Source organism: Danio rerio, chromosome 9, assembly GCF_052040795.2.
Source record: "Danio rerio strain M-AB ecotype USA chromosome 9, GRCz13ab, whole genome shotgun sequence".
Taxonomy (NCBI): Eukaryota; Metazoa; Chordata; class Actinopteri; order Cypriniformes; family Danionidae; genus Danio; species Danio rerio.
In genome coordinates this window covers 40,218,382-40,245,957 of record NC_141029.1, presented here as the reverse complement: position 1 = coordinate 40,245,957, position 27,576 = coordinate 40,218,382, and the positions used below count along the sequence as shown (strand labels likewise).

Genomic DNA, 27,576 nt, shown 5'->3' with positions numbered 1-27,576 from the left:
TGCACACAAAATAAGATATATTGAAAGATTTTGGATACCAGAAGCCATTGACATTCAACGCCTACCAGTTTCAAGTTTTTCCTCAATATATCTTTTCTGTTTCTAAAAAGAAGAAAACTCAAATATGTTTCGAACAAGTGGAGGGTCAGTAAATGATAACAGAACTTTCATTTATTGGGCGAATACACCTTTAACTGCGGTTTGTGTTGAAAGAGTTAATTCAGGCGAACTGTTCAAAAGAACCGATTCACTGCAACCAAACGGGCAAATCACATGGCGACCTCTGTGTGTTTCCGTTGTTCAGAAAAATAGTTCCGTACTAAACGTTTCACAATGATAGTTCCGCTGTCGCTGTTTACGACGGGGTCGCGTTATGACACTTTTACCTATTCTCATTAACCGCTTTATATTTGGGGTATTTCAGAATAATAATCATCCAACCGTGTATACAAATGTGTGATTTATACACAAAATTAACGTCCTCTTTTATCAGAAAGAGCCTCGAAATCTCGCCATTTAACGTTACATTCATCCTCACAAGTGAAGGTAACGTCATTTATGATTGTAAATTAAAGCATCAACATACAAGCTTTTAATTTACGGTGTTGTTTATATTATTAGACATCTTGTTGATATTCATTTGCTGCTATTTTCTTTAATATGAACACATCTGCTCCTGCTTGAGAAAGCGTTGTTTATTTGTTTATCAGAGCAAATGAAGCACGGATTTAAGCGCAGAAGGGCTAAAATAATAATGGAAATCGATTTTCTGATAAACAAAAGCATTTCTAAACCTTTGGTATTATACGTTACACTAAATAAGTATGTGTTCTTTTGCCGATTATCCTTATGTTTTCTTTATGTTGTAACTTATTAGCAGGCGAGAACTTTGATTCATAACCTATTACTTTGAATCAAAGGTCTTAATTTTACAGAAAATTATTAATCAAACATTTCTATCATATTGATGTTGCAGAACAGTCATTTTGCCCTGGGGAACAGAATACTTCATGGTCCTGAGGCTGTAATAGAGTTTAGTCCCTTATGAGAGTTCACATTATCCCTCACTGACTGCTCCTGTGGAGTTTTAACACAATTATATCATGGATCTACAAGAGTCTGGATGTGCCGCAGAACAACTCGAGCATTTGAAAAACAATGCAACAACAGATACACCTGAAGGTAACAAAATAATACACATAAAACTCATTTTGATTAATTATATATTCTAACATAGATATTTAGCAGACATCTCTGAAATATTTCATTTTAATTGGTTAGATGCTAGATCAGGGGTGCCCAAACTCAGTCCTGGAGGGCCGCTGTCCTGTATATTTTAGTTCCAACCACAATTAAACACACCTGAAACAGCTAATCAAGTTTCCAGGTATACTGGAAACTTTCAGGTAGGCGTGTTAAGGAAGTTGGAGCTAAACTAAGCAGGACACCAGCCCTCCAGGACCGAGTTTTTGCACCCCTGTGCTAGATTGATAACCCATGTCACTTTTTGTTACTTTTTTCCTCCTAATGAAATAATTATAACTCAAAACAATGTGTCAACTATTACAGCAGATAACTCAAATTAAATATTGTGTCACACGTAGGAGGCTAGGGGCTTAATAGGAGGCTTACAGTATACACTCACCGGCCACTTTATTAGGTACAGCTTACTAGTACCAGGTTGGACCCACTTTTGCCTTCAGAACTGCCTTAATCCTTCATGGCATAGATTCAACAAGGTACTGGAAACATTCCTCAGAGATGTTACTCCATATTGACATGATAGCATCACGCAGTTGCTGCAGATTTGTCAGCTGCACATCCATGATGCAAACCTCCCGTTCCACCACATCCCAAAGGAACTCTATTGGATTGAGTCTGGTGACTGTGGAGGCCATTTGAGTACAGTGAAACATGGTCAGCAACAATACTCAGGTAGGCTGTGGCGCTGACAAAATGCTCAATTAGTACTAATGGGCTCAAAGTGCGCCAAGAAAATGTCCCCCACACCATTACACCACCACCACCAGCCTGAACTATTGATACAAGGCAGGATGGATCCATGCTTTAATGGTGTTGACGCCAAATTCTGACCCAACCATCCGCAGCAGAAATCGAGACTCATCAGACCAGGCAACATTTTCCAATCTTCTGTTGTTCAATTTTGGTGAGCCTGTGTGAATTGTAGCCTCAGTTTCCTGTTCTTAGCTGACAGGAGTGGCACGCGGTGTGGTCTTCTGCTGCTGTAGCCCATTCGCCTCAAGGTTTGACGTGTTGTGCATTCAGAGATGCTCTTTTGCATACCTCGGTTGTAACGAGTGGTTATTTGAGTTACTGTTGCTTTTCCATCAGCTGTCTGTCTACATGCCCAAATGCAGTGAGTTGCTGCCATTGGCTGATTAGAAATTTACGTATATTACAAGTTTATTTACATAACAAGTGTATTACATTCTTTATGTTACAGTTTTGTCTCAGTTTAAGGGAACGGATATGCCTGTGCAATCTAGTAGCAAGAAAAATAGAAAAAAATGTAAAGCAAAGGAAAAAGGGAAAATATCCATTACTGGTAGCCAAGGAAAGTCTCCATCTAAAGGTAAATACGATTAATGTTACAAAACATTGTGATTAATTCTAATGTCAGGTCTGACTTGTGCCATCTTCCATTCAGTGGGACATGTTGCGGAGGGCACCGAACACATATTTCGCACACACATATGCTCCGAATGCAGGCGCTGCTTCAAGACTCGCTCCCATTTGATAGAACACACTCGAATCCACTTTCCTGACCCCACTCTGCAATGTCCCACCTGTAAACACTACTTCACCAGCAAAAGCAAGCTACGTGTCCACATGCTGAGAGAGATGGGACAGAAGCTGCACCAGTGTCATCTATGCGAGTATAAAGCAGTGGAACGCAATTCTTTACGACGGCACCTTGCTAGTGTGCATGGACATCAAGAGGACGATGCTTCCAAGGGAGAGCCGTTTAAGTGTCCAACCTGCCAAAAAACATTCGGACAGAGTCAGGCATTAAAGAGCCATATGAAGTCTCATAATAAGACACAACATGGACAGCCATTGCTTTGCTTCCATAAAGGCTGCTCATATCAGTGTACAGAAAAGAAGCAGCTTTACAAGCATGCATTAGACGCTCACAAAATTGAGGCCACAGAATGCCGTCATCACGCCTGTGGGGCATTTTTTGGCAGCCTAGAAGACATGGAGAAGCATTTTCGGACACATCAGGCTTATCACTGCCCTCACTGTGACTTCTCGTGCTCAAATAAGAGCAGTTTTCAGCAGCATAAAAGACAAGGACATCCAGGGAAGCAAGATTTGAACTGTAGCTTTTGCCCTTTTTCCACTCTTAACCCTGTAGAGTTCGAGCAACATGTCGGCCACTTCCATGCCAGTGAGAAAACACACAGATGTTCGCAGTGCGGCTTTGTAACCGCTCACAAAAGAGTCCTGAAAAGACACATGCTTATGCATACTGGTAAGATATGCACCTTTTTTACATTGTTTATTATGTAGGTAAAGTTAAAGCAGAATTATTCACACTTTGGTCATTTCAACCATGTGCACTAGCTGACTAAAGTCTTGTCCCCTATCCAAGTTTTAGGAACAACAAATAGTAACTTGGCTTCTAGTTGATCATTTGGTATCAGAAGTGGCTTATATGAAGATTACGTTTATTTTACTAAAATAAAATAGGATCATGCCTTGATTTTTAATGATTTAATTAGGACAGTAAGGTCAGACTATGCTTAGACAAAAGTCTCGTCACTTAACAGAAATAATGTACAATATAGAATATAAAGTCATGGTGCAGTGGAAAAAGAATTAATATTGTGTACGACTCTAATAAGCTTGGAGAACTTCATCCATACATCTGTGCAATGACTCAAATCACTTATTAATAAAGTCATCTGGAAAGGCAAAGAAAGCGTTCTTGCAGGACTCCCAGAGTTCATCAAGATTCTTTGGATTTATCTTCAATGCCACCATCTTACCCCAGACATGCTCAATAATGTTCATGTCTGGTGACTGGGCTGGCCAATCCTGAAGCATGAGAAGTATGAAAAGGAGCACTATCCTGCTGAAGAATTTGCCCTCTCCTGTGGTTTGTAATGTAATGGGCAGCACAAATGTATTGATACCTCAGGCTGTTGATGTTGCCATCCACTCTGCAGATCTCTCGCATATCCCTATACTGAATGTAACCCCAAACCATGATTTTTCCTTCACCAAACTTGACTGATTTCTGTGAGAATCTTGGGTCCATGCGGGTTCCAGTAGGTCTTCTGCAGTATTTGTGATGATTGGGATAAACTTCAACAGATGATCCATCAGACAAATCTACCTTCTGCCACAAATGATCAACTAGAAATCAAGTTATTATTTGTTGCTCCAATAGCTGGGATCAACAGCAAGCCTTTTGTCAGGTACAGTTTAGTTTTTCCCCATTAAAAAGTACACATCAGGAAATTTTTCATGCACAAACAATTGGTGATTAAATTATACTGATTTAAAGGGCACCTATGGTGAAAAATCTACTTTTCAAGCTGTTTGGACAGACGTGTGTAAGTTTAGTGTATGGAGTTTTATGTGTATGGAGTATACTATATATTATATGGATATTATTATATGGAGTATAGACTGTCATATTATGGTGATATAAACAAACACAGTCCTTTTTTTTCAATTTAACAACATAAAAACGGTGGACCAGTTGGAGCAGTTTTCAGACAGACCGCAACTTTACCTAGGAGAGCGGTCCCCCCACCCACCAATTAGTCGCGATCATATCCTCAGTTTCTTCTTGCACGTCCGCCATTTTCAGCATGTCAGTCAAAGCAATATCACTGAAAGAACACCCGTGCTCTATTTTTTGATGAAAAGCTCATTGGGCTCAACACAAGATCAATATTCTCCACATTATCGCTCTAATCGGAATTATTACTTGTACCTTTTGCGTGGCATGGCAACGTGCATTTTGGAGTTCTTGGCGTTGGTTTCTGTCGGGGTGCACACGGCAGAGCTTCTGGTCAGCGGCTCGGCGGCCGCGGCACCGTTGTGTTTGCCCTGGTGGAGGCCTGTGTTTGGAGCTCTGGAATGCGTGGCGCGACGATTCAGGACACTTCATGTTTCTGCCATGTCACTGAGTGCCTGGTGTTTCGTGTCGTGGCACATTCGGTGGCTCAGTCAAAGTTAATTTATTGTGTGTTTCGTTATTAGTCTCGGTGTACAAGCTCGGCACTTGTACACCGAGACTATACAAAGACACAAATGATTTTGTACTCTCTGCTTGATCTGTGTCCGAATCGTACATGTACGGCTAAATGCTCATTCTAGCTTAGCTTAGCTTCTCTCTGTCTGTCAGCCTGTCTGTTGCAATCACAGAGCGTGGGAACTCCTTGCTCCGCCCCCTTGTACCGTTGGGCGGGAAGCCGAAACTGTGAAGTAACACGCCCCTAAAACAGCAAACTGTGTAAACGCCCCCAACATGACACTTTTTAACACATTATAATAACAACGTCTGAACTGTGTGTTGAACTGAACCTAAACTGGCACACTCAGAAGAACCATAATATTAATATTAAATCATAAAGAAGGGGTAAACTATGTGCCCTTTAAAAATGACAAAAAGCAGCCAACATTTATTTCTTTTGTGGTTATTGTTTAAATTATATTAGTTATTTTTATCTTGCAGTTAAAGTCCAGCTTAGATGTTCTACGTTACATCTTTATTTCACAAAAAAAAATAATATAGCATATAAAGACTATATTTTCACTTCTGAATGATTGATTTATTCAGAATTATCATAAGCCATGGGTGGACATGTTAAACATTTGTATTTACAGGTGAAAAGCCCCACAAATGTACACTATGTGAGTTCAGATGTCGTGATGAGACATACCTTTCAAAGCACATGCTGACGCACTCCAATGACAAGCAGCACATGTGCTCAGAATGTGGATATGTTACAAAGTGGAAACACTATCTCAGTGTCCATATGCGTAAACATGCAGGAGATCTGAGGTATGTATCCTGAATGAAATTAAAATGTGATTTACAAGAAACGATTTACTGGGTTTACTGACCTGCCACTCGTCTCTTTCAGGTACAAATGTAATCAGTGTTCGTATCGTTGTCACCGCATGGACCAGCTTAACAGCCATAGACTCCGTCACCAAGAGAAATCCCTGATTTGTGAGGTGTGTGCATATTCCTGCAAGAGAAAGACTGAGCTGCGCAGCCATATGCAGCTCAAGCACTCCACAAATGCAGATGCCCAACCTCCTGTTTACCAGTGCAAGTTTTGCCCTTACACAACAAAGTATCGGCAAGCCTTGCTTAGTCACGAGAACTGCAGACACACGCGGACACGCATGTTTCGCTGTGCGCTCTGTCGATACACCACATTTAGCAACACTGGCCTCTTCTTGCACAAAAAGAAGTCCCACGGATATGTGCCCGGAGATGTGATATGGCTTAAGAATTATGCAGAGAAAGAAAAGGAGCAAAGCTCTGTCGATCTGACAGACAACTTCTTCTCTAAGACAGCAGCACCTCAGACTTCAAATTTGGAATATAGAGAAGAAACGTCCAATAAGACAATAGGTGACTCACAAGATGTGTCTTTAAATGATAATGAAGATGAAGCAATACGAGCCCCTATTGCACAAACTGAAAAAATGACTGAAAGACATCCAAATGATGAAGAATGCAGCACCCTGCTTTATAGTTCCCAAACCAGCATGGAAAGCACACAGATGATACCCGCTGAGACAGCAAACATACACAACACTGCATTTAATGTACACATTGGGAGCAATGCTGGATCTCACACATTACATTCAATTCACCAGAATATTCCAGAACCATCAGCTGAGAATGAGGATGATGATGATGATGATGATGGAGTTTATTGCAGGGCTCAGAGTGACTCTGAAGACCTCACACAATTGACAGGATTTGAACTTCACCAGGACAGCTTTGTACAGCCCTCAACTTCTGAGACTTGTCTGCAGGTCTTGAGAAAACAGGATAAAGACCAGGCTAAAGCCCTCGTATTAGAGGGCAGGGTACAGATGCTTGTTGTCCGGACGCAGGACAATATGTATCAATGTAGCCGCTGTTCCTATGTGACCAGAAAGCAGGCAGCATTAGTTCGGCACTCCAAGACATCCTGCCAGGTCATGAAGACTGGACTACGCTGCCAGGACTGTGGTATGCATTTTAAACAGCAACGTTCTCTGCACACCCATCGTCTCAGGAAGTGCCGGTCACTACCGAGTGGCGGAAAGAAGTCTGATTTACCAAATGCCATAGGAAAATCAGAGCGTTGTGTAGGTCATTCCAGGAGTACGAATCTTATATCAGGAACCCCCACAATTCAAATTGAATCTCTTGAAGTCACAGATTTAAGATTAAAGGGTTCAGCTGAACCTCAAGGGTCATTGTCTCCTATCATTACTGATGTAATAGATGAGACTGACTCGCTGCCAAGCACTTCTGAAGAAGGGCAGGCAACTATCAGGACTATAAACAAGTTAGCGAAAGTGGATGTATCTGTAAATGATGAGGTCTCTGGCTACACTGAAGAAGGTGGCAGGTTTACTTGCAGAACATGTCCTTTCTCATCAGTCAGGAAAGTCACAATAAATCGTCATTGTGCTACATGCAGTGGAAGTGCACCGAAGATATATCTGGCTGAAATGGCTGGGCAGTTTGAGCAAGAAGATCATTTTAATGACTCAGACCAGGAAGATGAGGATGTAGATGGGGCAAATGACTCTGAAGGGGATTCGGCAGTAGACGAGAGATCGCCAAGCTCCATACCCCGATTCTCATGTCCCAATTGTCCTTTCCTGTGCCACCAAAAAAGAGCTCTAGCAAGCCATGAGGTAAAGGGCTGTTTAAAACAAGGTGAAATACAATGTCCACACTGTTCATTTGTTGCCAAATCAGACAAATCTCTCAGCCATCATATCCTAAGTCACAAGAAAGACAAGAAGGCTACCAAAGGTAAAAGGTCAGGTAACCTTCAGTGCGATCTTTGTTCCTTCACCTGTAAACAAGAGCGGTGCCTAATGCAGCATGTTGCTGTGAAGCATGAGGGAGTTCGTCCTCATCAATGCCGCTTCTGTTCATTTAGCACAGTTCGTCGCTACCGGCTGGAAGCCCATGAGTCCATGCACACAGGTGTTGGGAGGCATAGCTGTGAACTCTGTGGCCAAACCTTCGGGACCACATCTAGACTACGATTGCACCACCAACGCATTCATGACAAGCAGGCAACACACTTCTGTTCAGTTTGTGATTACCGAGCCTATAACCTCAACGACATCAACCGCCACAACTTGAGCTGCCACACTGGTGAACTCCGCTACCATTGCAGTCAATGCGATGCACGTTTCAGCTCTGATGGTGCCTTGAAGCAGCATTGCCACAGAGTGCATTCGGATGCTAATACTCTGCCTTGCACCCAATGTAGCTTCACTTGCAGAGGCCAAGCTGCTCTGAAAGCACATATGCAGAGTGACCATTCTGAAAAGACAAACGATCCCCAAGATAATCCGGAAAAAAGAAGTAAGAAGTCCATCACACATAAGTGCACGGTTTGTTCCTTCAACACCAATAAAAGGCTCCTTCTGGTCCAACACATGTTAGATGAGCATGAAGATGGGCCAGCAGAGGAGAAAACTTTGAAGTGTGATGTCTGTGGTTTCTCCTGCACCCACCAAATGGTGTTTGACCAGCATATACGGTCACATGGAGGAACCTGTCTTTTTAAGTGCACTGAATGCGAGTTTTCCACAAGAAACAAACAGAAGATCACTTGGCACATTCGAATCCATACGGGAGAGAAGCCGTACCGCTGTGAGAAGTGCAATTATGCATGTGCAGATCCTTCAAGATTAAAGGTATGAAATAGCTAAGATGGTGATTCACGGTTTGTTTATTCCAGTTCTGACATTCAGTTCTGCTGATCTTTTAGTATCACATGAGGATTCATATGGATGAACGCAAATATCTCTGCCCAGAATGTGGCTATAAATGCAAATGGGTCAACCAGCTTAAATATCACATGACGAAACATACAGGTATGTTTACTCTAACTTGCGTCAACTATAAAGTTTCTGCACATCGTTGATGTGTTTATTATCTTTTCCAACAGGTGCAAAACCGTATGCATGTGAGGATTGTGAGTACCGCACCAATCGTGCCGATGCCCTGCGTATCCATCGTGAGACCCGTCACAGAGACGTGCGATCCTTCATATGCGAGAAGTGCGGAAAGGCTTTTAAGACACGCTTCCTGCTTAAGACACATCAGAGAAAGCACAGTGAGGCAAGGCCTTATGTTTGCTCAGTGTGCCAAAAAGCATTTCGCTGGCCTGCAGGTCTCCGCCACCATTATCTATCCCACACCAATCAGCTGCCATTTTACTGCTTACATTGTCCCTACCGGGCCAAACAAAAGTTTCAGGTTGTGAAGCACCTTCACAGGCACCATCCAGACTTGCCTGTCCAAAACGGTGTGGGTAAAAACCAAGAAGCCTCTAGCGCCGGTACACAGAAGACCTGGAATAGGGAAGGAGAAGGACAAGAGGATGGCCAAACTGCTGTACAGCACATGCAAACAGCAGAGGACATGTAGTTACACTTTAAGCATTTATATTGACTTGTGCTACACATTACTTGTCATTGCGATCCCAATTCCCATCAAACCACACTGAATAAACATGTTTTACAGTATATTTATTCTGGTTTAAAGGTATTTTGCCTGGACATATTCATACATACATAATGACTCGTTCACCATGAACACTTGCTTTTGGGTTAGTAATCAAAGGCACTTTAACATGCTCAGTTTTACTCATTTAGATAATGCATAGATATTTACATTAGATGTCGCCTACCTTGTTGTTTATTAGAAGGAATATGTCAATAGAGCCACCATTTTAGTACAGGGTAGTGCTCCTTTGAAATGAATGTGGGACCACAGTGTAAATATGTAAACATTTATACATTCTCTATATCTATGATTGGCCATTTCCTGGTGGTCAGTATGCACTTTTTTTTTTTAATTACGAAAATGATAATTTTACATCTCTTTTCTGCATCGATGGATATGTGACTGCACGGGCATTGCTGACAAAGAGCGAGTGTTTATGTACATGGAAAGTATTATCTCTCTCCCTGTTAAATTTGATCTAACTTGTGTGCTGAAACACACTCCTCCTGCTTTCACTTCTAAGTCTAACGGAGGGAGCGATTGGTTTGTGAACGAATCCCCGTTAAGAACGGTACGTGTGAACCATCGATACCCCTGCGTCTCAATGCTTATATCTACTCTCTGATCTAAATAATGTATAACATTTATAATATTCCATAATTTAGGGTGGAGAGTATGCACATTGAGGCGCAAGCACTGTCAAGCTGTTAATCAGGCACCCTTACAAGTTACTTAAAAAACTAGCCGCTACTTCACTAAGCTGACAATAATACAAGTTTCTGGCACCACAGCGTCTTATTGTTATATTTCAGTTACATTGTTTGCTGATTTTATTCAACAAAACTAGCATAAGCATAGACTTTTGTGCAAGTTGGTGCTACTTTGCCACATGGTCAATGCAGAAAGTGACTGTATTATCAACAATAACATTAATTGTTTAGCACAAAAGTTCGCAACATACAACAACTTACCTATGACCTATTTATTAGGTCAGATTTTTTATTAAATATTACCAAATTACCTATTCTGCCTTTATGCTTTGTTGTCTTTGTCTACTTATTACAACACCCGTACACACCGCTAAAGTCCAGCATCTTCAGATTGGCTTTAGTCTTGACTAGTGCGGTTGAATGACATTTGTCCTGGAAGCACTGTACAAATGTGGCGGCGGTATTGACGCATGCTCGGGGTCCGTATGCGATATCTAGTCTATATATCTATGTAGATAATGCACAACCTTAAGGATGCATTATACCCTGATTGTGTAACCTTCAAACAAAATGCAGTCAAGTAAACTTAATATTGCATAGAGTAAACAATTATATTAGTAAGTATCTGCATTTACAAGAATGCTCCTTTTCTCTTGAGAAGGCACATCTAAAACCATGCAGCTACTATAGAGGTACTTTAAAAAATAATGGCAGTTGCTACACCTTTTTTGTTTTAATGCATGATGGAAGGATAATTGATTAAATTATGGCTTGATTTTTTTTTTTTTATCTCTTCAAGTATTTTTGAGCAAAGCACGGGACAAAATGTTTTCTCTGCCTTTTTACAGTAATGTACAGATTTGTCTGAGAAACAGAAGCTCTTCATAACGCTTCAAGCATGGACATTAGAACTGTGATTCAGCTCTGTGATTTTGATGTGAACGAATATGGAGGATGGACGGATACTTGTTCCATCCTTGGACAACAGATGGACATGGCGATAGCCTGGAAAGAGAAAAATAAATTGATTTGCAATGCTTTTAGAGCACAAGCCTGGAGACAGTGGGTCTCCCACACTAATGATTACATACAAGCATTCATATATGAGAAGAAAAATCATTCACGGCAAAAATCTCAGTAAGTGCATTTGAACACAATTAGTTTTTTACCTTTAAGGCTAATTAATCTAAATTACTCTTAATAAAATAGCTGAAAAAGAATTTTTGAAAGAATTAAGAGCATTGTTTGCATTGTTTTTATGAATATTGTTTTCTTTTGTTAAAGAGCCCCTATCATGTGTTTTTGAAAATGACCTTACATCCAGTGTGTAACACAGTTCTAAGTGAATAAAAACAACCAGCTGATGTTTAAATCTGAAAGTGCACCATGTTTAAAAATATAATTTTTTTAATAAAAGATTTGATTCAGAGTCGTTTAAATGATTTGTCATTCGTCCGGATCTTTTGCCTGTTCATTTCATTGTCGACACGAAACAATACCAAATATGCAATGCTGGTTCCACTAAAACGTGAACGTGCCTTTCCCTTCAAACACTAGCGGAGTACGAGGGATCATGGGATTGGTCATGTTGAGAAGATTACTATCACTAAGACATGGACAAACATGCGGCTGTGGGGAATAAAGGGTTGAAGTTCATTTTCACAACAACACCATAGTATAGCCATACGTGTGCCGTGTTTGTCATTTTTCTGATGATTGATATAAAAACCCACCCTGCAGCGCGGGATTCGTGAGGCGTTTGTTATTAAAGCAAGAATCAGCTAAGACTACTAATGTATGGGACTTTGTCAGTAACTGTTACACAGTTTGTATGGACCAGTTTCTTCTTCCTCCAGAACCCGTAAGTGTACTTCCTACAAAACATGAAGTTTGGTTAAAATGGTTGTCTTTTTTCTGTAGTTTGCAAAATATGTATTTAATAGTGTGTTGTAACTTGTAGCTGCTCCCCGCGGCTTGTAATCACTTAAAGTATCTGTTATAGATCAGTGCTTGTAATGTATCCCCCTCAGGTTAAATCTGTATGGGCTATTTCACATATCGTGTCCAAAACCATGTTGAAAACGCAATGCATGTTTTTTCCTTTAGTGATTTAAAAACGTTTTGTGCTCGCAATCTCCTGCTGTTTGTTGCTATGACCACAAACAGCTGTTTCTCAAACACGTGGCGCGGTCAATTTTCAAAATAGTTACAAATACTGAATGTGTCATTGTTATTACTAGGGATTGTAGTTAAGAACAGAGTATGTGCTGGTGTTTAACTGCATTGCTTTAATGCATCCTTGCATCAGGCTCACACATACTCTGCTCATAACAGTGCTGGGCGTGTCTCTCCATCTCACACTGAACCCAGTCCACCAATCACAACAGGCACCAATCAGAGCAGATTTGCCTTACACAAAGGAGGGGTTTGGGAACAAATGAGTTGCTGAACAAATCATATGAGAGTCGTTGGGATAATTAGGTAAAAATAAATGTGTGATATAAAACAATGAAAGTGTTTTTTGACCTTGCATGCCTATCCAGTTGTTTGAGACCCCCAAAACCAAAATATGACCTTTTATAATGCTTAATATGGGTTCTTTAAATTTGCTTACAGTATGTATATTCAGTCTATGCTCACCTGGCTGAATACAAGACAATGGAAGTGTGTACTGCCCTATGAAGTCATTCCTTGAGGCTTTGTCATGGTCTTCAACTACAAAACGCACCAGTGCAAGCTCAGGTGTGTGGACGGTGAACTGTACACTTTCATTCCAATATGGGTTGAAACCTGCTCAGATGAGGGAAAAAGATAAACCAGAAATAGTGGAATTTAAGTCCCCATGGTCTGCAAATTATAAAGATGAATCATATTACAGTAAGGGTATATCTGTTGTCACATTAAAGCTGCATCCACCATAAACTGACCTCTTTGTAGCACACAGTCTCTCTCCTATAGAGGTTTGGCAACATTAAGACTATTTAATCCTTGCTTTCTTACCATTGTTGTCGATGTATTTGGTCTCCTGTTTGGCTTGGTCCAAAGGAACGCCATAAATCTCCACCCTTACGAAGGGATCTACAATGGACCATTCGTTTTGCTTTAGTTTAGGCAGCTGTTGTCCACTGATAACCTAAAATAGAGAACAGAAGCTACCATCAACAAATAAAATATCAAAGCAAACAGGCAGAAATAAACACTGTTTCATACCTTAACAGAGAAGACTAAAGGGTTGTAATCCTCATGCTCCTCTGGTTTTTCAGGATCAAAACGTCTCTCTCTGTTGCGCAGTATCTCAGGTTTTAAAACATATCCACTGCAGCCATTCTGACTAAACAGCCCATCATTAAGATCCATTTCCATTCCTGCCGTCTGGAAGTTTAATGCCACTATGAATCAGAAACACATTACAGTAAATACACTGCCCTCTTTACAACACATTAGCTGTGTTTCCCTGCTCCACAGTGAGTGTTTTTACGAGGTTTTTTAGCCATGCCATATTTTTCCCACTCTATAATGCGCACATAATGGTGTGTAATACAATATGCACTATACTAACCAATCTGGCATCCCATGCTCCACATGTCCACTGGACAGTAATTTGATGAATCAGTCCTCATTCCACTTGGATACACTCTTATCAGCTGCCTGGTGTTATGCAGCACAAAATCTGAACCTGACAGACAAAAATGAGACATTCTTTATTTATTAATACACATTATTTTTGTGTAAAAGATGAAAAGAGCTGATCAAATGACATTGTGTATCATAGAGTAACTAACATAGATGTTTGGAAAATCATGAGGTTGTCCAAAAAAAAAGTCATCACCTGGATTTAACTAAGCATATAAGTAAGAGTCTCTATTTTGATAAATACTGCATGGATGTCTATGTTTCAGATGGTAAAAAGTTATTTATTTCTAACTGATGCAGAGAGTAGCAGCTCATTTCTTAAACAACCATGTTGGGAAGACACATCCTGTGGTCGTGGAAAAGGTCTGTTTTTGAAGGGTCAAATTATTGGCACGCATCAAGCAATACCATTAAAGCCTGTGGGGCAATGTTGGGATCTGGGCATGCTGCAGTTGGTCAGGTTTAGGCCCAATCCCAATTCTACACCTTAGCCCTTCCCCTTGCCCAATTCTCTTTATCTTGAAGGTGTAGGGCTAAGGGGAAAGGCTAGATGCCCCTTGAAATGGGAATTTTTAAAGACCATACTCTAAACCAGTGGTTCTCAAACTACCACCTCAGAAAACAATTGTCTTACCAAGTACCACCATACAGAGCAGTATTGAAAAACAGTAGTGTAGTTGGCCCAGTAAAGCAGCAAAAGCTTTGCACAGTTCAAAAGTGTGGCAGATTAATTTCCTACTATTAAAAATATTGATTGTTGCCAGTCACTTTAAACATTATAAACCGTCTGAACATTAACACTGTACTGTGCTTATTTGTAAAAAAAAAAAAAAAAGTCAACATTTTAATTTAAATGTTCTTTTAAAAGTTAAAAATAGTAGGTTACTGTTCTTAAAAAAAAAGAAGAAAAAATCCTGTACTTAAATGTAAAGTATTAACATATATTAGCCAACTCATCAACACCTGGAAATTTTGCCTGGATCTCAGAAATATCGGCTGTATGTCATCATATATTTATATATAAATCATTTTTGATACATTTTGAAATATATGTAGCATGTACATGACATATTTGATTCTTCCGCGTACCACTAGAAGGAAGCCCGCGTACCACTAGTGGTACACGTACCAGTTTGAGAACCACTGCTCTAAACCAAAGGGAACAAAAATTTACCAGAATAAACCATCTACAAGTCAGGAGATGCACAAATTAGTATTTTTTTGTCATTATTATGAATTTTTACAACAAACAATCACATGTTTTAATATTTATAACTGAGTCATGCTTTTTAACAAAAATAAATAAATAAATAAATAATAATAATAATAATAATAATAATAACTCCTGTATAGTGGTCCCACAACATTCTGTCACTCGATGACACTCGATGAATCCCCTGTCAGAAAAGTATAGTGGCTGGGAATGGGCTTTTTACAATGTCCGGTGTAATGGAAATGCTGTTTTTGTGTGTTTATATAGATGAATATAGCCAGGGTGTAAAAGCTCAGTACAGTTACGATCTTATTGCCACGTTATATCATTATGATAACAATAACATGATATATGCCTTCAGTAATTTACTGAAGATAAACACAAAAATAATGCAACTGGAACAACTACAGCAGTCGCGATTGTCAATTTTATATGAAGCAGGAGATTACGAAGACATACAGTATGATGACGTGTGTAGGTGTTGTAGTAGTGTCCTATTTCTTAGGGGTAAAAAATTTGAAGCCTTTCCCCTTCACACTCTGTTTCAAGGGCCAAGGGGAAGGGGTACAAAAATAGAATTGGGATTGGGCCTTTAGTTTTAGCAACATTATGTGCTCAATGAATGAGGTCTGCTGAGTACATGAATATACTGAAAACCAGGTTAGTACATTAATGATTTTTTTCTTGCCCGATGGCATAAGTATATTCCAAGATTCATCAGGCTCAATTACTGAAAGAGTGGTTTAGAGTAAAACATCATTTTTATACATGGAGTTTTTTTGAAGAACTATTTCATTAAAACGCTTTCTGACCTGCTTCCTTTGAATATTTTCGGGCTTTAGACTCAGAGAACGATGACATCTCATAAGGCTTAGCAGAGATTCTGGAGTGTTCAAAGCTGTGGAAGTGTACACTTTTACAGAACATAATGTCCGAGAGCTCCTTGCACAGATTTTGCTTCGATTTCTACAGAGGAAAAGGCAAACAATGAAAAACAAGGAAGTGGGAAAAACTGACTAACATTTTTCTTTTGTTTCTCAATATTTCCACTGGTACCTTGCCATCTGCTGGCAGACTCTCAGATGTCGAACTCTCCTTATTCATTTCTGCTGCCTCGTCTTCATCGCTGACTTCAGCTGTGGGGCTCTCTGACTCGTGTCCAATCTTCTTCCCTTTTAACAGGATTTTCCTCTTAAGTGCCTGAAAGAAATTAGACATCTGCTTAACATCCCCAATGTAAAAAAAAAATACATTGTATATATAAAAACATTATTTACATTTTATGGTTATTTTTATTTAAATAAAATAAAATGTAAAAATTTAATTAAACAATTAAACACAAGAAGCCATTTTTCCTTTTTTTGTAATTTTAATTATTTTTTCAAATATTTCTCAAGCGATGTTTAACAGAGCAAGGACACTTTTTGGGACACTGCATATCCTAATATTTTCTTATTTCTCATAGTTTAACTGGAATAGACATTTAATATATTTTCATTCATTCATTCATTGTCTTTTTAGCTTAGTTCCTTTATTAATCTGGGGTCGCCACAGTGTAATGAACCATCAACTTAATCAGCATCTGTTTATAAAGAGTTCAGATGCAAAAACCTCAAAGTGACGTTTGAAATTTCCATTGAAAAAGAATATTTTTCTGAGCCTCCTTTGTTTATTTATGTTGAGATATTTCACTTTAAAGACCACAAAAAGAGCTTATTCTATGCCATAAAATTGATATTACTGAACCTGTACACAGGAGCCAGATAAAAATGTTTATTTTAGAAGTTTTTTTGGATTTTGCATCTGAACTCTTTATAAACAGATGCTGATTAAGTTGATGGTTCAAAAGTATCTTGCAAAATAGCTACTAAAATATTATATATATAGATATAGTCATAGCAAAGGCTCAATTTACCTCTGTTAAACAGCACTTGGGAAATCTTTAAAATAGAATAAAAATCAATTTAATTAATTAATTAAAATGATATATATTTGTGATAATATATATTTTAAAACTAACATTTTTTGTAATGGATAGTGTAAATTTCACTCCATCTGTGACAATTCAGGCTGCACAATATATTGTGTATCGATACAGTATTAGTATTAGAAGAATACTAGTAGTAGTAGAAGTATTAGGAATATAAGAGCGTACATTATTTTAAGATCAATGTCAGTCATCGATGTTTTTCAAACAGAAGTCATTATGAGCAATTAAGTTAAGTGCACCTCTATCTGTAAGGCATTGAAGAGCTAACCTGAGCTCACCTCTGGGGATGGCAGTTCACTGGAAACCTCAGTGTCTGCTGTGCTGGTCAGCAACATATCGCCCAGAATTTCTCTGAACTGTTGAGCCATGACTTTCTGTTGCTCTACACTGCAGTGGTTCTCAATGGATATGATGAGCGGATACTCAGAAGCCTGGAAATAGTAATAATGGAAACACTAAGAAGTCTGAAAACAGTATTATATAGTAGTCTGTAAAAACAACAGATATTAAAGGAAGAGTTCACCCATGATTAATATGTCATGTGAAAGGTTATTAACTCGTGAATGTGTTTTTTAATACAGAAGACACTTATTTGTTCACTGGGGTCAAGGGGATTACAACAAAAGCAGCATGTTTACAACAAAAGAGTATGTTTTTGGACAGTTTACATGCATTGGATGAAGAAAAATCCAGAAATACTTTTTTCTTTGGCTCAGGAAAGGCCGCCATGTATATAATGGAGGGCCTGTGGGTAAATAACTATTCCTTTAACAACAGTCAAGAACAGTATTAATATTAATAACAATATAAATAGTAAATTTTGTTGTTAATAATTAACAATACAGCCATGGAAAATTAAGAGAACACCAATTAAACCTAATTTTTGCTTTATTCTTCAAACAACGGATGACATTTCTTCTCAGTTTATATTTTTTTCTAATGTAAAAGAAGAAATTTTCTCAAACCTTTACAAAATAAAACTAATATTTGTACTCAAACCCAAACCAAATAAATATAGTAAAGTGTTCTCCTAATGTCTACCATAGCTGCATATATTAAAATCAACATATCAAATGAATAATTAATGAAAATAATAATGTATTTACTGAAGCATAAAGATCACCTTAAAGGCATAACTTGCAATAGTAGTGATCACGTCTTTGAGGAGAATCTTGGATGTGAACGTGTGTCCATGATAAACTACTGGCTCCCCATTGGCTCCATTCCAGCAGTCCACCTCTACACACCTGCAGCCGCGCTTCAGAGCCCTTCAGAACACATAAACAAGCACAGGCATGAACACACGGCACTGGCACAATACAACTGTCAACTGGACAGACTGCAAACTGCTTTTAGATGACTATGGGTAGTTACATTACATTTACGTCATTACAAGCCTATTAAAGCCCAAAAGTAGTCTACATTTAGAGTATTTTTGTTTCTATTGTAAATTGAAACAAAAACTAATATAAATAATAATAATCAAATTTTTTCCGCTATACTCAGCAGCATTCCTCCATTCATAAAATGTTAATAATACATTTTTAACAGTTTGTTTGTACTCTGGTTAGGTCTGAAAGACAGTAATTGTATCTGTGGAGGAGTTGAAACGAAGTCTGGATTTAGAGACAAGGAACAGATTAAAATGCATGTTTGAGCAGTATAAACTGAAAATAACTGACAATTAGATATCTTAAAATTATCAGTGCCCTAAATTTTTCTCAAGATACGCACTGGTAATCTGTTTTTCTAAATAAATTCTATAAATGATGGTTAAATACTCATTTCAATTTAGGCCTGGTACTTGTTGAAGCTAAGCACTGTTTGTGAAACCTTCACACAGTGACTCCTGCCCAGTGTTTGTGTACTTTAACACATATGAAGTGGATGTTAGATGTTATTTTTATCAGCCACTTCAGACGGCTTCATGAAACAACACCAATACACGTTTCATTCATACATTTTCCCTCAGCTTAGTCCCTTTATTCATCAGGAATCGCCCCAGTGGAATGAACCGCCAACTTGTTCAGCTTTTGTTTTAAACAGCGGATGCCCTTCCAGCTGCAACCCATCACTGGGAAACATCCAAACACACTCATTCACACACATACACGACAGCCAATTTAGTTCATTCAATTCACCTGTAGTGCATGTCTTTGGTCTGTGGGTGAAACCGGAGCACCCGGAGGGAACCCATGCTAACACGGGGAGAAAATGTACACTGCAGAGAAATTCCAACTGACTCAACCCAGGCTCGAAACAACGACCTTCTTGCTGTGAGGTGACAGTGCTAACCACTGAGCCACCGTGATGCCCCACACATTTCATTCACTATCTAGACTGCTTAATACAGTGCAAATTGTATAAGAATAAAATTCAACATAAGCCTATAAATTTAAAATACAAATAAAGAAAAAAAACTCTTCATTCTAAATAACAGATTCTGTGATGTTAATTCACCCATTTCAGGAGTCAGGACTGAGATATGCTGCTTTACCTCAAATGTAGTTTTAAAAATCATATAAACAGAACAGACAGACTTTCAACAAGTCCTAATTTAGTCTAAAATTCTGCATTTTTCCTTTATTTTAATTAGAACTAACTTTATTACACTTTAGTAACACTTTATTTTAAGGTATCCTTGTTACATATGCATTTACTGTAGTAATTAAAATGAATTTTGCATAATTACATGCAGCTTAAGCCCCGGTCAAATCACATGTTTTTTATTGTAAGTTACAAAAGTCACTATGTCTGATTATGTGATTTTTTTCTTGATAAAATCTTGACTTGTCGTGGGTAACAGATGTGCCAGACTACACGTTCCTTCACGATCAGTCATCCTGAGACATCTACGAAGAGCGTTATTTCCCAAAGCAGTCACAAGCGTTGCAATAACGATATTTCTTATCTCAATTTAATTTTTTATCCAAATTTCAATCTCAGTAAACACTGATGCTTGCTGACGACTTGGCAACATTATTTAAGGGCATTTGTTATGACATGGATGTCATGGAACTTATGTTCTTTTTAATATGAAGATACTTTCTTTGAAAACTAAATGTATATTTTCCAGCCATGAATTGCTTATTAAACACTTACTTGCCTAAACTTGCCGCGAGTGAGATGAAGAAAATGAAAGCACATAAGCAGCAGCAAGGAAAAATCAGATGCTCGAGACATAATCTTTAAAATAATGTCATGTTAAAAAATTACCAAATATATACCTGAGATTTGTGATATAATCACAGTGAAACATTAATTAAATCCTTATTTTCCTCAGAGCAAAACTAATCATCCGTCAGCACAGTTGAGTAGTGCAGGGGCACAAAAATATATATAAATCAAATATTTTTCTTGGAAAAAAATATCTTGTTAAAAAAACTTTGTTTGCTTTTTTTTTAACTTAATTTTAATGTATCTTTTGTTGGTCAATTATCTATAAACAAGAATAATGAATAACATATGAGGTAATGTGCTTCAAAATAAGTCCGCTATATGCCCAAAAACACGAATTGCCGTGAGATTTATTATATAAAATAATAATCATCCTAAATAAATTAAAGTGAAACATTCACAGTTTCAGAGAAGCCTATATTAAACTGTTTTTACTATTAACGACAAGCAGGAAATGCTTTTACAATCTATTCCCAGCACTGAACATGTTCCCAGATTACCTCAGAGGATGAAACTCTGCTGGAAGGATGAGAGAACTCAGAAACTCCTTGTAAGAATGGAGATGTCTGCATATTTGTGCCGGTCTGTCAGATAAAATTGCTTAAAACACCTTAATATTTTAGAAAAGGTAGTTAAAGTTTGCATAACCAATGATTGATCTTATCCACTGCGACTCACCCATAAGTAAATATGCAGCCTGTTTTTTAATTAACTGTCCAGTGCATTAACGGCAGTACCTGCTGTGATAACCAAGAAATTATGTGCTCCTGTTGCACAGTGTCACCCACGTGATTAAACATGCTAAAAAAAATAAACATGCTAGACTTTCTGCGATGGTGTCATGAGGCGTCGCAGGCATGGTATCGGTTGTGAACTATGCCGCATTACACAAGAAAAAACTATTGAATCTTGTGTCACAATGCCCATTTATCATTTACGAATCCCCACGACACCCTAAATCAAGGAAAATTGTGCTGAAATCGTGATTTGTGTGATCTGACCTAGGCTTTACACTTACCATATAGTAAATACATGTAATTAATTAATATTACTTAGTAATAGTTACACTGTAACAAGGACACCCTAAAAATAAAATGTGACTGTAGCTTTACCTGAGTATTTTTTGAGTAGTTTAACTCAAGTAGAAATGTTGGCTACTCTACCCTCAAATGTTTATAAATCTACGAATTCATGTCGTATTTCATAATCATAATTCTTTAGCATAAATAAACAGAACTCACTGGATGTAGGCCTCAACGCTGCTTGGTCCTTTTAGCTGGTCCTCCATCAGGTAAGTGTTGTGTGAGGACGAGATGTAATAGTGGGCAAGAGATTGGCTCATGTCCTGAAAGATGCCCTGCCGCTCTGGATTGAAGATGGATCCCTCAGGGGACGTCAGGTACATTAGGAACCCATCGACTGACATCGAGTGATTCATTCTGGCTGTAGGAAAACAACATGAGCTCTCGTATCGCATCAATTTTCAGTCATTACTCAGTAATCTTGATGAATAAATGACCTCTTCACTGTTGCCCAGCAATCCAGATGAAGTGCTCGGCTACTCTATTATTAAAAGAGCATCCAGAAATATGTTCTCATTTATTTTCTTCATAGTCATACAAATGCTTCCTCAGTTACCGACCAGTTTTCAAATGTTTCACCGCTGTTTTATATTAAATTGTATATGTCTGTACATCTGTAGGTTCTTCTAACATCTATATGGTCACAGTTTACAAAGGGTTTCTTATTGAATAGTTAATGTATTTAGTGTGAACACTTGTACAGCATTTATTAATCACAGTTCAGTATTTACTTATGCATTATTAAAATCCAATTCATGCATGTTACATTAGTTAATACAACATGAGTAGCCCCACATGCAATCTGCACACGCAGAATTCCGCAGGATTTCCACAGATTTTTAGCCCATTATTAATTCTATTTATTTACTTGAGTAAATGTGTGTAAATGTCTATTTATTCAGTTTTTAAATTAATTACAGTACTATTATCGACTAATATAAAAATGTTCATCTGATTTAAACACAATGCAGTTTGTACAGTAATATTTTCTGTCTTTTAGTAGAGATATTATATGAGAGACTTGCTTTGTCTACCAAATGAAGTGGATCTAATTGGATTTGAATTTTAAACATTAAATAAAAGTTAAAAATGTATTTTTTTATTTTTGAAGTATTAAGGTTTTAGTTATGATACTCCCAAAATAATTCTGCAGAAATCCGCAGTTTTTACCAAAATTCTCTGCAGAAATAGCAAAAAACATCCGCAGATTCCGCCTGTCCCTAACCATGAGTTAACATGCATGAACAATGAACAACCTTATATCCATTAACTAACATAAAATAATTTGAACAAATACTGTATTAACAAATAAATGTATTGTTCATGTTAGAAAATGCATTTACTAACACCAACCAATACAACATTATTGTAAACGTTACCATTTATATAAACACACACAAACACGCAGATGTAATTACCTGAAGATTTTTTTAGCTAGTTTCAAAAGAAACATGTATTGTTTTAAGTACAATTTAATTTACATAACATTATTAACCAAAAATTTAAAAACTATAGAAGTTAATAATACAAAAACTATACAAAACACACAACAACAATACTAATATTGTACCTAAAAGTAAAAAAAAAACTTCATAAATTTTAAAAATATATACATTATATTGACTAAATATTGGAGTTAATGGTAAACTGTTACCCGTTTCTGAAGGCTCATAGCGATCAATAAGCTGAAGGGCATGTTCATAACTGCTCTCCCCCTCGAGCTGCTCCTCTCTCAGGAACTCCTCCAGATCACACTGGGACAGGATCTGTCCGTCACTGGAATAATCCTGAAATAAATCCAGCACTTCCCTTCTCTCAGTGAGCATCTTATAAAACTCCACAAACTCCTGATCCTCCAGGGTTCCTGACCGAGACTTATCTGCCATCTGAAAGAAACCTCATTAAATCACCGCCAATTAAATCATTAACGAGGTGCACATTGCTGATGAAAGAAGCAAACAATCACCTTAAAAAGACAGCAGGCATGTTCTTCATTCATGTCGATGTTCATCATTTTCAGTAGTTTTTTAGCTTCTTTAAAATTGATTCGGCCATCCTTGTTTCGGTCTGCTTTGGAAAACCAGTCTGAGATCCATCTGAACAGAGTGGTTTAGGTTGATCATTTAAGTTTATACTGGATAAATGTTAGAAGCTAAAACAGAAGGATATTATATGATTTCTATAAAATGGATACTGGTCAAGTTTGGTGCTCTCGTCCATGTTCTCCATGTTCTCCATGAGGCCTCGGACGCCCTGGATCCAGGCCTGAGCTTCCTCCGCAGACTCGGCCACCAGATCCAGGTTTCCTTTACGGCCGCGAAACACAAGTGTAAAGCAGCGGTCTGGAGGAAACTCGTCTGCCACACCGAGGAGAGCCTCGGACTGATGACCCTCACGAACAGCCTCTACATCACTGATGGAGACTGAAAAAACAAACATATTATTATTATGGATTATTATGCTTTGGTTATATTTTAGAGCTTTTTTTTTACTAAACTCTATATTTAGTGTTTAAAAAGGCAACGTTTATTATTCCCAAGTATTCATACATTACTACACTACGTGACAAAAGTCTTGTCGACTATCCAAGTTTTAGGAACAACAAATAATAACTTGACTTCTAGTTGATCATTTGCTATCAGAAGTGGCTTATATGAAAGGCAAAGGCCTCTAGATTACGCTTATTTTACCAAAATAAACTATGATCATGCCTTAATTTTTAATGATTTAATTAGGACAGTAAAGTCTGACTTTGCTTAAACAAAAGTCTTGTCACTTAACAGAAAAAAATTACAGAATATTAAGTCATGGTGCAGGGGAAAATAATTAATATTGTGGATGACTCCCATGAGCTTGGAGGACTGCATCCATACATTTCTGCAATAACTCAAATAACTTATTAATAAAGTCATCTGGAATGGCAAAGAAAGCACACTAACAGGACTCCCAGTGGTCATCTAGATTCTTTAGATTCATCTTCAATGCCTACTTCATCTTACCCCAGACATGCTCAATAATGTTCATGTCTGGTGACTGGGCTGGCCAATTCAACAGAGTTCAACAGATGGTTCAACGGAAAAATCTACCTTCTGCCACTTTTCCCAATGATCAAATAGAAGTCAAGTTAATATTTGGTGTTCTTACAACTGGTATTGACGACAAGGTTTTTAACTAAGGGAGCTCTTGAAGGAAAAATACACTCCCCCAAAATAATTGAATCATTGTTTTTAGACGTTGGTGTTATGACAATAATGTGAAGAGAGAAGCTATTTAAAAAAAAAAAAACTGAAAAACCTGTACTCATTTATATGAGAGTAGTAATTAGTAAACAGCTTTAGGATTTTTAATAAAAAAGCAAAAGTGTCAACAAATGAACCTCTAACACTAAGATACATTTGTTGTGTTATTTAACAAAATCTTACCATGACAATTAATACTTTATGCTTAAATGTGAGTTAGTTCATGAGTTTAACTAAAACTGTAAACATTTCAAGGCACATTTCATCAAAAAGGAAGATTCTGTCATCAAATTCTCACCCTCAATGTGTTTATGTTTAGGTAAACTATCCCATTAAAACATAAACAGTGAAACAGTACGTACATGTTGAGTATGAGTTTATTGCCCAGCTGGATTTATATGCGATAGTCTTGCAGTCATCCTGAAGTTTATAGTGTCGCTGCCGCCTCCACATACGAGACTTCACCTTACGAAAAAACATCCCTGCCTTCATGGCTTCAAGATTCTGTCGGCCCTGTTGCCCTGTCATAACAAGAAATGGGGATATTAGTAACGTTCAGAAATACTTTGTATATTTTAAATGGACAAATTATCTTTATATATAAAGCTTGGTTGGGGGCGATTTAAAGACAACTTGATAATTCTCAGTGCAAGTAAAATGTTGATGTATGTCTGATAACATCTGTATAACATTTCAAGTTAAATGCTGTTTTTTAGAGCAACAAAATACTTTTTTTTAATTTGCTGTGATTGAAAATAATAGATATTCTATAAAATATTGCTTTCTTTGTGATTCTTTCTGGTATTTTTTCTTTGTGTGTACAAATGGACTAATACCTGCAATATTGGGAGAAATGGAGTAAATGCCTTTACACTGTAAACTGATCTGTGTATGTATTTGTTAGTGTGACCTGTAAGGAAACATGTGACCGGTCAACTGTTTATTTAAGTTCCGATGCTATTGTATTTTTAACTTTTATTATTTTTCTTCTTTCTTCCTTAAAAACGTATTTTAAAAAAATTGTTATAGTGTAAAAAATGAAAATAAACATGCACAATATTTTTTTTATTATCTCTTTTTAAAAAAGAAAGAACAAATAGTTAGAAAAAGTCCCATATATAATAAACCAAAAACATAATTTTACTCAAACATGACTATATATAAATATAAAGAAACTGTAAATAGGTGGTCTCTATATAATATAAGAAGCACATAATCACCATAAAAGGAAAGCATATGTATAAACGTGTATCAAACAGAAAGACTTACGGCATGCTTGAGGTGATTCCATTTTCTCCAGTGCAACGTTTCTGTAATAAACAATTAAAACAAAATCATTAACAGCAATAATAATAATCCAGGACATATTAAATTTAACACATCACTACAATAATAATATTGACTAAATGAAAGTCAGACATTTTGCACAGAGATTGGATTCACTGACTGTAAACATCTCTTTTTAACAGGATTCTGTATGAATATATACAGTTGAAGTCTGAATTTTTAGCCCTTCTAAATTATCAGCCCCCCTTATTTTTTTTCCTAATTTCTGTTTAACAGAAAGAATATTTTTTCAACAGATTTCCAAACATAATAGTTTTAATAATTAATAATTAAAATAATAATTAGCTTTTTTAATAATCAATTCCTTTATTCTTTGTAATGACAATGCATAACATTTTACTAGATATTTTTTCAAGATTCGAGTATTCGGTTTACACTTACACTTAAACACTTAACTAGGTTAATTAAATTAGCTTAATTAAGCAAGTCATTGTATAACAGTGATTTATTCTATAGACAATAAAAAATATTGCTTAATAATATAGGCCTTAAAATAGTTTTAAAAAATTCAAACAGTTTTTATTCTAGCCAAAATAAAACAAATAAGATCTTCTCCTGAAGAAAAAATTTTAAGGAAATCCTGTAAAAAATTCCTGGCTCTGTTAAACATCATTTGGAATATATTTGAAAAAATCAAATAAAATTCTCAGAAGGGATAATAATTGTGACTTAACTGTATATTATGCATTTATTAGCTTTCAACAACTTCTGTTTAATGGTTTCACTGATTATATTTATGAGCGCTGTCCTATTGTGATGCAGGAGCACATAAACTCCCTTTAAATTATTACAGCATGTTGCCTGTTTTTTTTCTTTAGAGGCTCAAAAACATCCTGCAACAAGATGATTGCCCAACCCAACGTGCCCTATTTTATGGGAAAAAAACATTCTCATAAAAAAGAAAAAAAAAGAAAAAAAGGGAAATGCAAGTTCATTCAGGCGAAGTAAAGCGTTGCAGTCGGGCGTCACATACACACAGTCATGAGTCATGTCTAAATATGCCTCTGAGATCCACACGATTCTCTAGTGGCAGAATCATTAGTCTCATTTATATTGAATAAAGCAGAATGTAATTTTGAAGATTTTGCTTCCTGCATTTATTCTGCATTGAGTAAATGCATTACTAGACTTTGATTTAAACCTAAAAGATGCCTTTTGCAAAATATAAATAAATAAAACAGCCTTTATTTCTGCACAATCATTTATGCTGCAGTTACAGAGCTGAATGAAGACCACACGCTCGAATGTGAGCCACTAGCACAAGTAAATGCTGACAAAGTAATCCTCTTAACACACAGCATAAACAACAGTCTAGAAGAGTCTGAAGCAAACACTGAGGAAAAAAGAAAACTCACCAGACTGAAAGAAGCTTGATATAAACATCTGATGAAGAGGATGGGCTCTGTGTCCTTGCTGGCACATGTGAAGGGCTGAGTAAAC

At 37.3% G+C, this 27,576-nt stretch overlaps 2 protein-coding genes across 3 annotated transcripts; one reads left to right on the top strand and one right to left on the bottom strand.

Moving 5' to 3' along the window:
• The first annotated feature begins 330 nt into the window (after window positions 1–330).
• Window positions 331–9,765, top strand: znf142 (zinc finger protein 142). The gene is made up of 8 exons (XM_087268185.1): window positions 331–546; window positions 977–1,182; window positions 2,465–2,593; window positions 2,669–3,496; window positions 5,866–6,043; window positions 6,126–8,931; window positions 9,006–9,111; window positions 9,186–9,765. The coding sequence occupies exons 2-8, from the start codon at window positions 1,104–1,106 to the stop codon at window positions 9,665–9,667; spliced, it is 4,608 nt and encodes a 1,535-aa protein (XP_087124311.1). The 5' UTR covers window positions 331–546; window positions 977–1,103; the 3' UTR covers window positions 9,668–9,765.
• On the bottom strand, window positions 9,752–27,576 carry plcd4b (phospholipase C, delta 4b). 2 transcript variants are annotated; one of them, XR_015499748.1, is made up of 16 exons: window positions 27,492–27,576; window positions 26,059–26,099; window positions 25,152–25,310; window positions 23,745–23,973; window positions 23,517–23,646; window positions 23,205–23,436; window positions 21,710–21,911; window positions 18,415–18,559; window positions 17,560–17,722; window positions 16,358–16,501; window positions 16,114–16,267; window positions 14,015–14,131; window positions 13,666–13,844; window positions 13,456–13,588; window positions 13,096–13,245; window positions 9,752–11,460 (listed from the first exon to the last, which is right to left on the bottom strand). XR_015499748.1 is itself a non-coding variant. In XM_087268211.1 (16 exons), exons 2-16 carry the CDS (start codon window positions 26,078–26,080, stop codon window positions 11,348–11,350), a joined length of 2,262 nt encoding a protein of 753 aa, XP_087124337.1. In that variant the 5' UTR covers window positions 26,081–26,099; window positions 27,492–27,576; the 3' UTR covers window positions 9,752–11,347. The 2 variants fall into 2 exon arrangements, 1 of the variants encoding a protein (XP_087124337.1); XM_087268211.1 differs by having other exon boundaries at window positions 17,570–17,722.